Source organism: Salmo salar, chromosome ssa19 (genome assembly GCF_905237065.1).
Source record: "Salmo salar chromosome ssa19, Ssal_v3.1, whole genome shotgun sequence".
In the NCBI taxonomy this organism is placed as follows: Eukaryota; Metazoa; Chordata; class Actinopteri; order Salmoniformes; family Salmonidae; genus Salmo; species Salmo salar.
In genome coordinates this window covers 13,675,028-13,694,006 of record NC_059460.1, presented here as the reverse complement: position 1 = coordinate 13,694,006, position 18,979 = coordinate 13,675,028, and the positions used below count along the sequence as shown (strand labels likewise).

The window sequence follows — 18,979 nt, the reverse complement described above, 5'->3', positions numbered from 1 at the left end:
TTTCCTGGTTGGAGGACAGCTGGCATTGTCATGACGATGGCAGCCACATCCACCCAGAAACATTAGTTCCACCGCCGGCCCTTTTTGTCCCGCTCCAAAAAAGAGGGGGAATGAATAAAAGAAAAAGGGGGAGACGGCTAAAGTCTCCCTGATCCCCTTTTCCATACGCGGGGTAATCCAGGGGCGACCGTCAGCACAAATGTGGCTTTGACAGGCCTGCGAGTGTGTGTGTGTGTTTTGACTCTGACCCTCTCTGTGGCTCTCAGTTTCACTGGGCTCTGGGAAAAACAGTCCTCAGTGCATACTGCGAGGCTGTATCAGTGGTGGCACTGCCACACTCACTCGCCTGCGGTGGTGGATCAAAGATTCAAGGGAGTCGTAAAAGCATCTGGAGACTGTTAGATTAGTAATTTCTGTCCTCCCATTCAGCTGCTTTCTGATGAGCTCACCCTCTAACTATGTGGTGTATACATTAACAAGCTGGTTGAATACTAAAGTGCTCTTGATCTTATCATCTGTAGAGCCAGGCAGCACTGTAATTACTGAAGCATTAGTAATGGTCCGTTTTATTATGGATGTGTAAACACTGCAGATAAATACTACACTAATTACAGGAAGACCACTACCGGTCATGTTTAGTTATGCATTAGTTATCAGGTAGTAACGTTTACCGTCACACCTGAGTTCGCCAAGGCCTCTTTCTCTCAATGGTTAACACCTAGTATTAGATCCACATGTCTGACTAATGTGAAGTAACACCTAGGTGGAATTGCTTGACTGGTTTCTCCTCTTTATATTGAAATATATAACTCAGAAATCCTTATCATACATTGTAAACACTTACTGTACACTGAGTGTACAAAACATTAAGAACACCTTCTTTCTCCATGACATAGACAGGTGAAAGCTATGATCCCTTATTGATGTCACCTGTTAAATCCACTTCAATCAGTGTATTTTTAAGCTTTGAGACAATTGATACATGGATTGTGTATGTGAACGGGATATGGTAGTAGACACCAATTTGTGCCAAAAAAGGCAACGCTGCTGGGTTTCTCATGCTCAACAGTTGCCCATGCCCATCAAGAATGGGCCACCACCCAAAGGACATCCAGCCAACTTGACACAACTGTGGGAAGCATTGGAGTCAACATGGGCCAGCGTCCCTGTGGAACGCTTTCGACACCTTGTAGAGTCCATGTCCCGACGAATTGAGGCTGTTCTGAGTGGGACTCACTTACATATTAAAGAGATGGTTCTCTTAACAGTTGTGCCTTTGTGTCTTTTCCCTCCAGATAAAATGTGCCTTATACAGTATATGAATATGAACAAACACTGTAGCCATTGTGTTACTGAGATGGGTCTCTAACAGTCTTGTCTTTGTGTCTGTTTGTCCTCCAGAGCACCAGGACTGTCTCCACCAGGTAGTCCATGAGCGTCTAGGGGAGCTGCTGCGCGTGTTGAAGGCCGTCATCAGCAAACACCAGACCCTCAACTCTGTGGACATCCTCAGTGCTGCAGGCACCGTCATCGCACAGGTCAAAGGTGAGCAGCACTCCCTAGAGCATAGAGACATGTCTCAAACACACCCTGACTCTCTGTCACCTTCTCTCCCTGCTTCCCTGCCTCCCTGTCTTCCTGTCTCCCTGCCACCCTGTCTCCCTGACTCCTTGTCTTCCTGCCTCTCTGCCTCCCTGTCTCCCTGACTCCTTGTCTTCCTGTCTCCCTGCCTCCTTGTCTTCCTGCCTCCCTGACTCCTTGTCTTCCTGCCTCCCTGACTCCTTGTCTTCCTGCCTCCCTGTCTCCCGCCCTAATGGCTCACAGTCCTTGCCTCCCTACTGTACCTCCCCCAGGCCTCATTTGGCTGGATTAGGTCTGGAATAAGGTTTGTGCTTACGCCTTACAGGGCCAGCATGTTTGTCTGTTTAGCAAAACTAGAAGATGTATTTGCAGCAAGCTTTTGAGGATGAATTCACTCTAAATATCAGAACTTTGCTCAAATAACACACACAGCATGTATTCAAACCCCTGACTGAAAAATACAGACCATGTATTATTTGAATGTTTAAATCTGAATTCCTATTGAATCTAGTGGTAGGAGGGAGAGGAGTGTGTTTGACTCAAAGACTGAAGCCTTTGTGCTTTGTGTTGCTGTCCTGAGGGAATAGGGCTCAGGAATCCCATTTATCTCCTCTCCTCTCCTCAAGATTATGATCAGCCATGGAGGGCAATTCTTCACTTGGCCCGCGCACAAGAATCTCTGAGTAGAGTATACCTCTGCTCAATTGGAATTGCATAGCGGCCTGGCCCTGGTTTGACAGCATACTTTTGGCAATGCTCTATGTTAACGAAGTACGGTGACACACTGACCTGGAACAAAAGGTGTGTGTGTGTGTGTGTGTGTGTGTGTGTGTGTGTGTGTGTGTGTGTGTGTGTGTGTGTGTGTGTGGTAGTGATGTAAATACCTATCCTTCCTTCCACTCTAAATGCATTCTACCAAATGAATAAAAAGTGATTGAACCAAAGTCGATTCCAAGTATTGGCTTACACAACGGTATGCGGCCTGGTTGCATTTCAAGCAGAACTGAAGGAAGCTATTGTATGGCGGCTTGGACAGACACAGAGTGAGCGTTAGTGCTGGCTGCTGTCGATCTACATGCTCTACTGTGACAGTTGGAAAGACTTCACATAGAGTCATGTGGCTAGCTAGCCAATTTTCATGTGATTCACATAGAGTCCTGTGGCTAGCTAGCCAATTTTCATGTGTTTCACATAGAGTCCTGTGGCTAGCTAGCCAATATTCATGTGATTCACATAGAGTCCTGTGGCTAGCTAGCCAATATTCATGTGATTCACATAGAGTCCTGTGGCTAGCTAGCCAATATTCATGTGATTCACATAGAGTCCTGTGGCTAGCTAGCCAATATTCATGTGATTCACATAGAGTCCTTTGGCTAGCCAACCAATATTCATGTGATTCACATAGAGTCTGCTGTGGCTACATAGCCAATACTTATGTGATGCTGCTAATGGCTAATCTGGTTTCAAGGCTGTGGGGCTTTCTCTTGGGAGCAGTTTAATATTAACAGTGCTTTGTGTATATAGGAACAGAACAGTAGTATCACTGCTGAATCAAAATGCCATGTGCTTAAGGTAAAAGCCCCAGTACACTCCCAATAAACTAACATGTTGTTCCTTCATTCTTAATTCCATACCTCACCCTAGTAACCTTTGTCACCACTAGAGGGCCAGAATATGTGTCCTCTGTACTAGACCCTCACACAATGAGGCTCAACAGGCTATACACATACTCATTGGCATCCTTCTTTCTTTGTCAACATTAGTCACTTCACACACACACACACGCATGCACACACACACACCTGGCCTGGTCCCCATGTAATGCGAGACTGAAGTAATCAATTCAGGTAGATTCAAATAAGAGAAAGTGGAATATCCAGGCGTGCGGCTGTGCTGAGACCCTGTGCCTAGGGGGAGATAACAGGGGTCTGTATCTCTCTGTCTGTGTGTCTGTGTGTGTGTGTGTGTGTGTGTGTGTGTGTGTGTGTGTGTGTGTGTGTGTGTGTGTGTGTGTGTGTGTGTGTGTGTGTGTGTGTGTGTGTGAGTGGGTGAGTGGGTGAGGGGGTGGGTGTGTGCGTAGGTGGGTGTGTGCGTGTTTGTGTGTATGTCTCTGCCCGCCATACTGGCTCAGTGGATCAGGAACAGGCCCCATTCGCTCATGCCTGGCCTAATTCATGCTCTCATAGTGGGGCTATGACTTTAACAGCACTGGTCTCTGTCCAGGGAGAGGAGACACACACCAGGAGGAAAGAGAGAGGGAGAGAAAAGGGTATCTGTCTATCTCAAGATAAGCAAGATATCCTACACATAGTCTTACGAGTTCAGCAAAGGTCTTTATAAAATGAGCAAATTAAAATACTTTTTCTGTAGGTGGTGTATCACCCAATTAGCTAAGCCAAGGTATCTGAGAAGGACACCAAAATGATATGTGATGAACACCATGACTTGACACCTGTCACATGACACCTGTCATTTCCTTAATGAAGAGATGTGGTTGTTTCCCCTCCCTACATTGGTACAGTGTATGGTTGCAAAGTTCCAGTAACTTTTCCAAAATGTAGGATCCCAGAATCAAGAATCCTAAAATGCCTCGCCTGGTTCATCAACTACTTCTCAGACAGAGTTCAGTGTGTGAAATCGGAAGGCCTGTTGTCCGGACCTCTGGCAGTCTCTATGGGGGTGCCACAGGGTTCAATTGTCAGGCCGACTCTTTTCTCTGTATACATCAATGATGTCGCTTTTGCTGCTGGTGATTCTCTGATCCACCTCTACGCAGACGACACCATTCTGTATACCTCTGGCCCTTCTTTAGACACTGTGTTAACTAACCTCCAGATGAGCTTCAATGCCATACAACTCTCCTTCCGTGCCCCCCAACTACTGTTAAATGCAAGTAAAACTAAATGCATGCTCTTCAACCCATCGCTACCAGCAACTGCCCGCCCATCCAGCATCACTACTCTGGACGGTTCTGACTTAGAATATGTGGACATCTACAAATACCTAGGTGTCTGGTTAGACTGTAAACTCTCCTTCCAGACTCACATCTGGAAGCATCTCCAATCCAAAATTAAATCCAGAATCGGCTTCCTATTTCGCAACAAAGCATCCTTCGCTCATGCTGCCAAACATACCCTCGTAAAACTGACTATCCTACCGATCCTTGACTTCGGCGATGTCATTTACAAAACAGCCTCCAACACTACTCAGCAAACTGGATGCAGTCTATCACAGTGCCATCCGTTTTGTCACCAAAGCCCCATATACTACCCACCACTGCGACCTGTATGCTCTCGTTGGCTGGCCCTCGCTTCATATTCGTCGCCAAACCCACTGGCTCCAGGTCATCTATAAGTCTTTGCTAGGTAAAGCCCCGCCTTATCTCAGCTCACTGGTCACCATAGCAGCACCCACCCGTAGCACACGCTCCAGCAGGTATATTTCACTGGTCACTCCCAAAGCCAATTCCTCCTTTGGCCGCCTTTCCTTCCAGTTCTCTGCTGCCAATGACTGGAACAAATTTCAAAAGTCACCGAAGCTGGAGACTCATATCTCCCTCACTAACTTTAAGTGCCAGCTGTCAGAGCAGCTCACAGATCACTGCACCTGTACATAGCCCATCTGTAAATAGCCCATCCAACTACCTCATCCCCATACTGTTATTTTTTGTTGTTGTTGCTCCTTTGCACTCCAGTATTTCTACTTGCACATTAATCTTCTGCACATCTATCACTCCAGTGTTTAATTGCTAAATTGAAATTATTTCACCACTATGGCCTATTTATTTCCTTACCTCCCTTATCTTACCTCATTTGCACACACTGTATATATACTTTTTTTTCCTATTGTATTTTTGACTGTATGTTTGTTTTTTCCATGTGTAACCCTGTGTTGTTGTTTGTGTCGCACTGCTTTGCTTTATCTTGGCTAGGTCGCAGTTGTAAATGTGAACTTGTTCTCAACTAGCCTACCTGGTTAAATAAAGGTTAAAAAAAGAGGGAACAAACAGGAAATCCGGAACCCTCCAACCAGGATTTCTGGAAAACTGGGTCATTTTAGGATGTCGCTGGAATTTTTCAACCATAGTCCAGTCACATTATGTATGTGGGTCATTGAGGCATTAACATTACCATGATGGCCCCCAATGACCTCATGGCACCTTGGCCTAATGGCCCCCAATGGCCTCATGGCCCCCAATGGCCTGATGGCCCCCAATGGCCTTCCTCCTATGTCCTGGCTATGTCATGTATGTTTGCTTCCATCAATATCTGTTTTGTCAGCAGGCTTTCCCCTGCAGTAGGCTCAGAGGTGGAATTTATTAGTGTTCGTTCAGGAGTCATGTGCTTTCCCAGTGAAAACAATGCCGTTTTTGCCTGATGATGTAACATCCACGTTTGGACTGTAGTTGGCCGGAGCGAGTGCTGGCATTGTGTTCTAGTGAGCTTCAGGATGTCCTGTGTTGCGGGGAGGGGAGGAGGGGGTAGGAGAGGACGTAAAGGCCAGAGAGACGCAGCGATAGTCTCCTAGGCAGAGGTAGCTAGCTAGCTGCGTTCACAGACAGACTCTCCCGAGACCCACACTACCTTGAACCACTAACTCTGCTGTCCCGTCTGAAAGGGTCCTACCTCTCATAGGAGCTTCTGGAACTTATGGAATTGGCTTGAACCCTGTACTGGAGACATTTTGCCTCCATTCCCTGGAAAGAAATGCCTTATTAGGTGACACAAATGGAGATAAAGGAAGAGACTTGTGCGGCCATTTCCCCTGTGGCAGTTGGAGAAAGCTTTAGTGTATTAAAAGGGCTGTAGATCAGCTTGACCACTAGAGGCAGGTCCCCTTTTGGAACCACTGAACCACGAAGGACCTACTGAGTAAGGAGTGGCTCTACGGTCAAGGAGTGGTTGTACCATACAGCCAGGAAGACCAACAGAGAAGAGAGAAGAGAGAGAAGTCCTTGAGAGCAGCTTGGGTAGAAAGAGTTTGGTGCTATAACAACCACCCGACTGCGGACCACATCATACACACAGACTGAATGCTAAAAAGGGTTCAGCCTCTGGAGGGCAAGCCTGGTCGTGGGTAAGTGGTGGCTGGCATGTGTGTGTGTTTTACGGTAGAGTTCCTCTTGTTCTATAGAGACAGGAAGCCTGCACTGTAAGAGCATAGAGAGCTGCTGGTCTCTCTCTCTCTCTCTCTCTTTGAGTCTCCTAGTTTCTTTGTCGCTTGCTTACCTATTTCCTGTATGACGGAAGAGGATTCTAGAATGGAAACTGTTTGTGGTTCTTGTGCTGCTAAGTGTTGTTTGAACTGTTTGGAACTAAGTCTCCATGGGGCTCAACTAACTAGAAAACCTTCAACCTGGACTACCGATCGTTTAATTAGAGCATTCTAATATATCTCATGTAAAAGAAGACAACTCAAAGAACTTTCTGGTAAGAAGAAGAAAAGGTGCTTTCTGCAATCCTCTTTCCTTGAACCATTCTCCTGATCTCCTGCTTCCCTCCTGATCTCCAGACATCTCTATTGTTAGGCAGAGAGAATATCGACACAAGGGGAATGGCCTCAGGGAATGGCGTCACTGGTGTTGCGACCCAAATGGAACCCTATTCCCCTATAGTGCACTACTTTTTATCAGGGTCCACAAGGATCTACCATACCGCTCCGGTCCAAAGTAGTGCAATATATAGTGAATAGGGTGCCATTTCAGATGCGGCTTGGGCTATTGGTGCTGCCTGTTGAGCTCCTATTCTGGTTTATTTTCTCTCCTCCCGAGTGAGACAGGAAGTTTATTGTGGAGACTGATTATAGACCTATTTACATTGGTGTTTTTCCCTTTTCTTTTTCAGTCGTCACTTTGTTTAGACTTAAGGCAGGAAACGGTGTGTCTTTCCAGATTACAATTCAAATCAGTACTGTTTCAGTCAAAACTCTGCTTTTTCTGTGAAATCTCTACTGTTTCAGTCAAATCTCTACGGTTTCAGTCAAATCTCAAATCTCTGCTGTTTCAGTCAAATCTCTACTGTTTCAGTCAAATCTCTACTGTGCCAGTCTTTTCAGGCCTAACTATTCTGATGAAGTGTTTTGGGGATATATGGTGATAGAGACGGACAATTTCACAACACTCATCACTACCTCATGTTATGTAGGCTCTCAACCTGTATAGCAACATATTCGGATAATGATTAGTCTCATGTTCATGTAGGTTATATGTTTTGACATTACAGTGCATCTTGTCTTCAGTTCTGAGTAGGTATAGGTTGTCCCAGTTATTTGTTTTCACAGTTTAGCCTAACTTGCTTCATCCGTTTTGACAGGTGTTAACTTCAAGGAGGTGAACGAGGAGAACAAGCAGAAGCTTTTCGGAGAGATATACACTTCCATCGACACATTGGCATTCACCTTTGGCAATGTGTAAGTACAACGTTGTAATAGGGATTGCAATAACTAGCTCTGTTTTTCTGACTCTTTATGGTGACACAAACAAACTATATTTAAATAGGTACAGGGTATCCTTGTCTTACACCTCTAGATAATGTAATATTCTCAACCTTCAGTCTGTGTTTCCTTGCATAATGGCTGCTTGTGTTGTTGACTCTTAAAGTGTTGCCAACACTTCAGGGGAAGTTGCCCACACAACCACCGATCTAGGATGAGATTTGCCCTACCCCAATCCATAGACTTACCATTGTTATAAACACAACACATCTGACCCCAGACCAGTGCCTAGGGGTTATTTCCATGCCTTTCATTGTTATTGTGTGTTCCTCTTTCAGAGTGTCTGACTTCCTTATGGGAGATGTAGAGAATGGATCAGCGTTGGGGCTGCCCCTGACTCGAAGAAGCAGGGTAAGACAAACACACACACATACATACACAACTGTCTGTCTGGACATTATTTATGTATTTACAGTAAAGGCGGGTGATTGACTGTCTAAAGATACCCAGGATGGGGAGGTCAAAGTGTGTGGTGCTCTCAGGAAACAACAACATAACACTGTATGATGGGGCTGAGCGATTGTTTCCTGTTTGAAGTGGAGGGCACTCCTGAAATATCTTCTAGAGATTAATTACAGCATGACAGGGTGTTGATGTGGTTTGTAGCTTTTAACTATAAGACAAAGGGAAATTAAAACACTCACTAGCCATGGTCATTCTGTCATGTCATGTACCATCCGGTTCCTTACTCATCACTGTGGAACCGTTCTGTCTCATTCCCAGTCGTTTGAGAACCTTTCCGTGGAATCTGTAGTATCCGGTCCAGAGAAAGATGATCCGTCAGGTAACATGCACTACAACCACCATGACACCTTACTACTCCATCCACTTAACAACTGATAGTGCTTCACAATTTACGATATACTCTATGACAGCTTGGCTTGGCTCTCCCTTATAAAAACATTACACATTGACATAAACCAGCCCTGCTTTTGTGGATTCTTTTATGAAAAATAATAATAATAAATTACATTTCTATAGCGCTTTTCATAGAATCTCAAAGCACTTCAAGAGCAAGAAAACAAACAAGCAATATACAATGACAGGTCAACCAATAGAGGCCAAGTCTTTGAAAGCCGCATCCTCCGAAGATGGAAAGGGTCAGTTCATGGCTTGAGCAAAGGGAGCTGGACAGAGGATGATGGGGATGGAGTCTGCTGATGATCTTGTAGAGAGCAAGTCTGGGAACCAGCCTGAGTGTTATAGCTACTGGACTTCTCCTCTTCCTCTCTGTGTAGACCCACTTAGAGGATTCCTCAGCAGCTGTGGGCGCCAGAAAGTTCACCACGCAAAGTTCAGAATAGTAGCCAGTCGTCCTCATTACGAGCCCTCTTTCTTAGCACTGCTGTATTCCTCTGTCTCCTGTTCCTCTCACGCTTCAGGCGATTCCTCAAATGATGTTCTCAAAACAGCTGGAATTGGCAGCCAGGTGAAAAAAGACGGTACTGTGCTCAGATGCATTTTTTAAACAAATCTAGTTAGCCAAGCCCAAAATAGTTAACCAGTCAATCTGCAAATCCGTGGCTCAAAAATGTCAGATATACGCAATAAAAACAAAATGTCATCAAAAACAACAATTGAAAACCCCTAAAAAGAACTAAAGATGATTAGGTGTCAATGTGTCGATAGGCTATATGTCACTTGGGGTGACAGAACACCCAAAGAACTGTGGGGAGCATTGGAGTCAACATGGGTTGTGGAACACTTTCGACCCCTTGTAGAGTCAATGCCCATATGAATTGAGTCTGTTCTGAGGGCAAAAGTGGGTGCAACTCAAATTCTGTGCCCAGTGGGATGGCTCTAGAAGAGTTTTTTGAGCGAAAGTGCCCTCTCCTCTATCAACTTAATACAGCTCAATCTGTCAATCTGTGTTATGTCACTCTGTGTACTCAACAAACCACATTCCCTCTGTCACAAAGCTGGGTGGCTAGAAACACGGAACCACTGAATAGCGCTTCGTAATATACCTACTACTGTATATACCATTTTATCTTCCTAATTATATTGTCTGTACACACCACATATTTATATTCTCACTCTAATACAGTGCCTTCGGAAAGTATTCAGACCCCTTCACTTTTTCCACATTTTGTTTCGTTACAGCATTATTCAAAAATTTATTACATTTTCCCCCCTCATCAATCTACACACAATACCCCATAATGACAAAGCAAAAACAAGTTCTTAGACATTTTTGCAAATGTATAATTACATATAATTACATCTTGGGTATGACGCTACAAGCTTGGCACACCTATATCTGTAGAGTTTCTCCCATTCTTCTCTGCAGATCCTCTCAAGCTCTGTCAAAGTTGGATGGGGAGCGTTGCTGCACAGCTATTTTCAGGTCACTCCAGAGATGTTCAATCGTGTTAAGTCCGGGCTCTGGCTGGGCCACTCAAGGACATTCAGAGACTTGTCCCGAAGCCCCTCCTGTGTTATCTTGGCTGTGTGCTTAGGGTCGTTGTCCTGTTGGAAGGTGAACCTTCGCCCCAGTCTGAGGTCCTGAGCACTCTAGAGCAGGTTTTCATCAAGGATCTCTCTGTACTTTGCTTCATTCATCTTTTCCTCAATCCTGACTAGTCTCCCAGTCCCTGCCGCTGAAAAACATCCCCTCAGCACGATGCTGCCACCACCATGCTTCACCGTAGGGATGGTGCCAGGTTTCCTCCAGACGTGACGCTTGGCATTCAGGCCAAAGAGTTCAATCTTGGTTTCATCAGACCAGAGAATCTTGTTTCTTATGGTCTGAGAGTCTTTAGGTGCATTTTGGCGAGCTCTAAGCGGGCTGTCATGTGCCTTTTACATTTACATTTAAGTCATTTAGCAGACGCTCTTATCCAGAGCGACTTACAAAATGGTGCATTCACCTTATGATATCCAGTGGACAACCACTTTACAATAGTGCATCTAAATCTTTTAAGGGGGGGGGGTTAGAAGGATTACTTTATCCTATCCTAGGTATTCCTTAAAGAGGTGGGGTTTCAGGTGTCTCCGGAAGGTGGTGATTGACTCCGCTGTCCTGGCGTCGTGAGGGAGCTTGTTCCACCATTGGGGTGCCAGAGCAGCGAACAGTTTTGACTGGGCTGAGCGGGAACTGTGCTTCCTCAGAGGTAGGGGGGCCAGCAGGCCAGTGGAGGATGAACGCAGTGCCCTTGTTTGGGTGTAGGGCCTGATCAGAGCCTGAAGGTATGGAGGTGCCGTTCCCTTCACGCTCCGTAGGAGCTTTTACTGAGGAGTGGCTACCATCTTGCCATTCTATCATAAAGGCCTAATTGGTGGAGTGCTGCAGAGATGGTTGTCCTTCTGGAAGGTTCTCCCATCTCCACAGAGGAACTCTAGAGCACTGTCGAAGTGATCATTAGGCTCTTGGTCACATCCCTGACCAAGGCCCTTCTCCCCCGATTGCCCAGTTTGGCCGGGCGGCCACCTCTAGGAAGAGTCTTGGTGGTTCCAAACTTCTTCCATTTAAGAATGATGGAGGCCATTCTATTCTTGGGGACCTTCAATGCTGCAGAAATCTTTTGGTACCCTTCTCCAGATCTGTGCCTCTACACAATGCAGTCTCGGAGCTCTACGGACAATTCCTTCGACCTCATGACTTGGTTTTTGACATGGTTTTTGCTCTGACATGCACTGTTAACTGTACGACCTTATATAGACAGGCATGTGCCTTTCCATATCATGTCCAATCAAGTTGTAAAAGCATCTCAACGATGATAAATGGAAACAGGATGCAGCTGAGCTCAATTTCGAGTCTCATAGCAAAGGGTCTGAATACTTATGTAAATAAGGTAATACATTTGCAAATAAAAAAACTTTTGGCTTTGTGATTATGGGGTATTGTGTGTAGATTGCTGAGGAAATAGTTTTATTTAATCCATTTTAGAACAAGGCTAGAGCGTAACAAAATGTGGAAAAGGTCCTGGGGTCTGAATACTTTCCGAAGGCACTGTATATACACTACCGTTCAAAAGTTTGGGGTCACTTAGAAATGTCCTTGTTTTTGTAGGAAAAGCACATTTTTGTCTATTAAAATAACATAAAATTGATCAGAAATACAGTGTAGATAAGTTTTAATGTTGTAAATGACTATTGTAGCTGGAAACTGCAGTTTTTTTATGGATTATCTACATAGGCGTACAGAGGCCCATTATCAGCAACCATCACTCCTGTGTTCCAATGGCACGTTGTGTTAGCTAATCCAAGTTTATCATTTTGAAAGGCTAATTGATCATTAGAAAACCCTTTTGCAATTTTGTTAGCACAGCTGAAAACTGTTGTTCTGATTAAAGAAGCAATAAAGCTGGCCTCCTTTAGACTAGTTGAGTATCTGGAGGATCATTATTTGTGGGTTCGATTACAGGCTGGCCATCCCTGTGGCTCAGTTGGTAGAGCATGGTGTTTGCAACGCCAGCATGGTGTTTGCAACGCCAGCATGGTGTGTGCAACGCCAGGGTTGTGGGTTTGATTCCCACGGGCGGCCAGTACAAAAAAAAAATGCAAAAAATGCATTAAATTAAATGTATGCATTCACTACTGTAAGTCGCTCTGGATAAGAGCGTCTGCTAAATGACTTAAATGTAAAATGATTAGCTGACACAACGTGCCATTGGAACACAGGAGTGATGGTTGCTGATAATGGGCCTCTGTACGTCTATGTAGATATTCCTTTAAAAAAATGCAGTTTCCAGCTACAATTGTAATTTGTGTCTGTATTTGTGATGTATTTTATTTTAATGCAAAAAAATAGCTTTTCGTTCAAAAACATGGACATTTCTAAGTGACCCCAAACTTTTGACCGGTCGTGTGTGTGTGTGTGTGTGTGTGTGTGTGTGTGTGTGTGTGTGTGTGTGTGTGTGTGTGTGTGTGTGTGTGTGTGTGTGTGTGTGTGTGTGTGTGTGTGTGTGTGTGTGTGTGTGTGTGTGTGTGTGTGCGTGTGTATAGTCTGTCTCTATGTAGTCTCTATGGTATAGTTAAGGGGCCTATATAAGCTCTCCTGTCACACAGAGTGACCTATTAGCTCAGTCACATTAACACATAGAGGAGGGAATCCCTGTCCTGTCCAGTCTACTTAGCATTACAATGTATTACCAACACATAACCCAAGGTCAACAGGGACTTTACTTTCTGACAGATCTGACACACACACTGGTGCGCATACAGTCATGCGCACTCGTACACACTCACGAACACACACACACAGTCATACACAGACACTCACACATGCGATAGAGAAGGGCTTGTCCGTAGCTAGTTGCCAGTAGCCGTTAGCCAGTAGGTAGCAATGCTCGGTCTCAGGCCTAGGCCCACTAACTTCTTCTTCCCCAACCCATGGCGTGTTACCATTACCATCACAGGTCCATCGCCGCCGGCGAGGGCGGAGGAGGTGGATGGTGTGGACATGGCGCTGCAGCGGAGTGAAGGCGGGGTGGAGTCAGCTCTACTATACGCCAAGGCCTGGTCCAAGTACACCAAGGAGCTGCTGGCCTGGGTGGACAAACGACTCAGTATGGGTGAGTCTCTCTCCCTCCCGCTACCTCTAACACACATAGGATTAATACAGAGAAACATCTCATTATTGGTGAGTCGGAGCCACATAATTAAATAGAACACTGTTATTAGATTATATATTATAAATTGTGTGGTTCGAGCCCTCAATGTTGATTGGCTGATAGCAGTGGTATATCATTCCGCATATCATGGGTATGACAAAACATGTATTTTTCTGTTTTAATTACGTTGGTAATCAGTTTATAATATCAATAAGGCACCTCAGGGGTTTGTGGTATATGGCCAAAATACCACGGCTAACAGCTGTATGCAGGCACTTTGCGTTGCATCGTGCATAAGAACAGGGGGTGTAAGCTGTGTCACCGTTGGTATTTGGTATTTTATTAGGATCATCATTAGCTGTTGCAAAAACAGCAGCTACTCTTCATGGGGTCCACACAAAACATGAAACATTACATAATGCAGAACATTAATGGACAAGAACAGCTCAAGGACAGAACTACATAAATGTTTTAAAAAGGCACACATAGCCTACATATCAATGCATACACACAAACTGTCTTTCGGGGTTAGGGGTCTTTGCTGATCTTTAACTCCTTTTGCCTCAGCTCTGGAAGTGTTTTTTTCTTAGCGTTAGCCTAGCATTAGCTACTGTAGATTAGCTTAGTTTGTCCTAACATTAGCTAAGGTATATTAGCATAGTTTGTCTTAGCATTAGCTACTGTGTATTAGCTTAGTTTGTACTAGCATTAGCTACTGCATATTAGCTTTGTTTTTCCTGGCGTTAGCTACTGTGTATTAGCTTAGTTTGTCCTAGCGTGAGCTACTGTATATTAGCTTAGTTTGTCCTAGTATTAGCTGCCGTATATTTGCTTAATTTGTCCTAGCATTAGCCTACTTGTATACAATAATAGATAGTTTCACACCTGTTCTATATTGCCCCAGATATACACTAGGACAAACTTGCATGGGTTGAATATAACACTGATGAGGTTATTATATGCTTTTTCACTACAGTAAACACTAAACTTACCTAAGAATAGTATAGTGTACACTCTTAGAAATAAGGGTTTCCAAAGGTTCTTGAGTTGGTTAGTATGTATCCCCATAGAATAACCCTTTTTGGTTCCAGGTAGAACCCTTTTTTGTTCCAAGTAGAACTCTTTTGGGTTTCATGTACAACCCTCTCTGGAAAGGGTTCTACCTGGAACCAAAAGTGTTCTACCTGGAACCAAAAAGGGTTCTTCAAAAGGTTCTCCGATGGGGACAGCCAAAGAACCATTTTAGGTTCTAGATAGCACCTTTTTTGCTAAGAGTGTAGTAGTGTGATTAGTCATTTGTCGTTAGCTCCTCTATTTGGATGAATAGGTTACTGGGCATTTGTGGTTTTTGCCCTGTACTTAATACTACATGTCTACATACTACACACAGGGACAGTAGCTACTTAATCATGCTGTATTGAACATTTATGGCATAACCAGGCTAGGCAGGTGACGTTGAGTGTCTGATTGCAGATATCGAGTGTGCTAAGAGCTACGCCAAAATGGCCGAATCAGCGAAGACACTCGCAAGTCAACAGGTGATTATGATGAAATATGTTTTCTGCTCATATCAGTTGCATTTGATATAATAACCACACTGTTCACTGGTTGATTTGTATCTCAAAAGATAACAGCTGTGAAAACAATGAATCATTTTAAACCATCTACACTACTTCTTTTGAATTGTGATTAGTCACTTTTGTTGTCTTCCCATCAAAGGAGTTCATGCCATTCCGGGACATTTACATGTCAGCGTTCAAGAACGATATTGAGTACAGCCAGCTCCTACTGCACACAGCAGCTACCCTTCAAACCAACAAATTCATGCAGGTATGTACATCTACGTGACTTTTCTACAGTATGTCCGGCTCTGATCTGCATAGTCCATATTCACAGGCATTTGATGGATAAGTTAGCATTGACTCACTGAAGCGTGTGTGTGTGTGTGTGTGTGTGTGTGGGTGTGTGTGTGCGTGTGTGTGTGTGCGTGTGTGTGTGTGCGTGTGTGTGTGTGTAGCCTCTCCTCGCGCGGAAGAACGAGCTGGACAAACTGAGGAAGGAGGTCAAGGAGCAGTGGCAGAGAGAACAGAAGAAAATGGTGGGTGGAACTTCGGAACTTTAAAAGGTCACATTAAAAGGACACTTAAAGCAAACAGCCACGGTCATCAAAGGATATGTAAACCCCTCACTGTGTGTGTGTGTGCGTGTGTGCGTGCGTGTGTGCAAGAAAGGCTGTTGATATTATTCAGGCGGTTTAATAGCTGCAGAGTGTTGAAGGTAATCTCTTGAAGTCCAATTGCACCACCAGTGTGACTAGATGAGAGCAGACCTTGAACAAACTGGGTTGGTTAGTGTGTATCTCTAAGGACTGGGTTGGTTAGTGTGTATCTCTAAGGACTGGGTTGGTTAGTGTGTATCTCTAAGGACTGGGTTGGTTAGTGTGTATCTCTAAGGACTGGGTTGGTTAGTGTGTATCTCTAAGCACTGGGTTGGTTAGTGTGTATCTCTAAGGACTGGGTTGGTTAGTGTGTATCTCTAAGGACTGGGTTGGTTAGTGTGTATCTCTAAGGACTCGGTTGGTTAGTGTGTAACTCTAAGGACTGGGTTGGTTAGTGTGTATCTCTAAGGACTGGGTTGGTTAGTGTGTATCTCTAAGGACTGGGTTGGTTAGTGTGTATCTCTAAGGACTGGGTTGGTTAGTGTGTATCTCTAAGGACTGGGTTGGTTAGTTTGTATCTCTAAGGACTGGGTTGGTTAGTATGTATCTCTAAGGACTGGGTTGGTTAGTGTGTATCTCTAAGGACTGGGTTGGTTAGTGTGTATCTCTAAGGACTGGGTTGGTTAGTGTGTATCTCTAAGGACTTGGTTGGTTAGTGTGTATCTCTAAGGACTGGGTTGGTTAGTGTGTTTCTCTAAGTACTGGGTTGGTTAGTGTGTATCTCTAAGGACTGGGTTGGTTAGTGTGTAACTCTAAGGACTGGGTTGGTTAGTGTGTATCTCTAAGGACTGGGTTGGTTAGTGTGTATCTCTAAGGACTGGGTTGGTTAGTGTCTATCTCTAAGGACTGGGTTGGTTAGTGTGTATCTCTTAGGACTGGGTTGGTTAGTGTGTATCTCTTAGGACTGGGTTGGTTAGTGTGTATCTCTAAGGACTCGGTTGGTTAGTGTGTACTTATCTCTAAGGACTGGGTTGGTTAGTGTTTATCTCTTAGGACTGGGTTGGTTAGTGTCTATCTCTAAGGACTGGGTTGGTTAGTGTGTATCTCTAAGGACTGGGTTGGTTAGTGTGTATCTCTAAGGACTGGGTTGGTTAGTGTGTATCTCTAAGGACTGGGTTGGTTAGTGTGTATCTCTAAGCACTGGGTTGGTTAGTGTGTATCTCTAAGGACTGGGTTGGTTAGTGTGTATCTCTAAGGACTGGGTTGGTTAGTGTGTATCTCTAAAGACTCGGTTGGTTAGTGTGTAACTCTAAGGACTGGGTTGGTTAGTGTGTATCTCTAAGGACTGGGTTGGTTAGTGTGTATCTCTAAGGACTGGGTTGGTTAGTGTGTATCTCTAAGGACTGGGTTGGTTAGTGTGTATCTCTAAGGACTGGGTTGGTTAGTTTGTATCTCTAAGGACTGGGTTGGTTAGTATGTATCTCTAAGGACTGGGTTGGTTAGTGTGTATCTCTAAGGACTGGGTTGGTTAGTGTGTATCTCTAAGGACTGGGTTGGTTAGTGTGTATCTCTAAGGACTTGGTTGGTTAGTGTGTATCTCTAAGGACTGGGTTGGTTAGTGTGTTTCTCTAAGTACTGGGTTGGTTAGTGTGTATCTCTAAGGACTGGGTTGGTTAGTGTGTAACTCTAAGGACTGGGTTGGTTAGTGTGTATCTCTAAGGACTGGGTTGGTTAGTGTGTATCTCTAAGGACTGGGTTGGTTAGTGTCTATCTCTAAGGACTGGGTTGGTTAGTGTGTATCTCTTAGGACTGGGTTGGTTAGTGTGTATCTCTTAGGACTGGGTTGGTTAGTGTGTATCTCTAAGGACTGGGTTGGTTAGTGTGTATCTCTTAGGACTGGGTTGGTTAGTGTGTATCTCTTAGGACTGGGTTGGTTAGTGTCTATCTCTAAGGACTGGGTTGGTTAGTGTGTATCTCTAAGGACTGGGTTGGTTAGTGTGTATCTCTAAGGACTGGGTTGGTTAGTGTGTATCTCTAAGGACTGGGTTGGTTAGTGTGTATCTCTAAGGACTGGGTTGGTTAGTGTGTATCTCTAAGGACTGGGTTGGTTAGTGTGTATTTCTAAGGACTGGGTTGGTTAGTGTGTATCTCTAAGGACTGGGTTGGTTAGTGTGTATCTCTAAGGACTGGGTTGGTTAGTGTGTACTGTATCTCTAAGGACTGGGTTGGTTAGTGTTTATCTCTAAGGACTGGGTTGGTTAGTGTGTATCTCTAAGGACTGGGTTGGTTAGTGTGTACTGTATCTCTAAGGACTGGGTTGGTTAGTGTTTATCTCTAAGGAATGGGTTGGTTATTATGTATCTCTGAGGACTGGGTTGGTTAGTGTGTATCTCTAAGGACTGGGTTGGTTAGTGTGTATCTCTAAGGACTCGGTTGGTTAGTGTGTATCTCTAAGGACTGGGTTGGTTAGTGTGTATCTCTAAGGACTGGGTTGGTAAGTGTTTATCTCTAAGTACTGGGTTGGTTAGTGTTTATCTCTAAGGACTGGGTTGGTTAGTGTGTATCTCTAAGGACTGGGTTGGTTATTATGTATCTCTAAGGACTGGGTTGGTTAGTATGTATCTCTAAGGACTGGGTTGGTTAGTATGTATCTCTAAGGACTGCGTTGGTTAGTGTGTATCTCTAAGGACTGGGTTGGTTAGTGTTTATCTCTAAGGACTGGGTTGGTTAGTGTGTATCTCTAAGGACTGGGTTGGTTAGTGTGTATCTCTAAGGACTGGGTTGGTTAGTGTGTATCTCTAAGGACTGGGTTGGTTAGTGTGTATCTCTAAGGACTGGGTTGGTTAGTGTTTATCTCTAAGGACTGGGTTGGTTAGTGTGTATCTCTAAGGACTCGGTTGGTTAGTGTGTAACTCTAAGGACTGGGTTGGTTAGTGTGTATCTCTAAGGACTGGGTTGGTTAGTATGTATCTCTAAGGACTAGGTTGGTTAGTGTGTATCTCTAAGGACTGGGTTGGTTAGTGTGTATCTCTAAGGACTGGGTTGGTTAGTGTGTATCTCTAAGGACTGGGTTGGTTAGTGTGTATCTCTAAGGACTGGGTTGGTTAGTTTGTATCTCTAAGGACTGGGTTGGTTAGTATGTATCTCTAAGGACTGGGTTGGTTAGTGTGTATCTCTAAGGACTGGGTTGGTT

At 44.4% G+C, this 18,979-nt stretch overlaps 1 protein-coding gene across 4 annotated transcripts in view; it reads left to right on the top strand.

Annotated features, from left to right (window-relative positions):
- The window catches only part of arhgap29a (Rho GTPase activating protein 29a), a 77,614-nt gene that overhangs the window by 27,626 nt on the left and 31,009 nt on the right, over positions 1-18,979 (top strand). For 2 of the 4 annotated variants that reach the window (XM_014157339.2, XM_014157338.2), the window contains exons 3-10: positions 1,402-1,545; positions 7,893-7,989; positions 8,352-8,424; positions 8,797-8,857; positions 13,434-13,589; positions 15,102-15,166; positions 15,348-15,458; positions 15,646-15,726. In XM_014157339.2, coding sequence (XP_014012814.2) covers positions 1,402-1,545; positions 7,893-7,989; positions 8,352-8,424; positions 8,797-8,857; positions 13,434-13,589; positions 15,102-15,166; positions 15,348-15,458; positions 15,646-15,726 — 788 coding nt within the window. Of the gene's footprint in view, positions 1-1,401; positions 1,546-6,103; positions 6,658-6,714; positions 7,011-7,892; positions 7,990-8,351; positions 8,425-8,796; positions 8,858-13,433; positions 13,590-15,101; positions 15,167-15,347; positions 15,459-15,645; positions 15,727-18,979 lie in introns of those variants that run through there. The other 2 variants (XM_014157340.2, XM_014157341.2) reach the window with 2 other exon arrangements.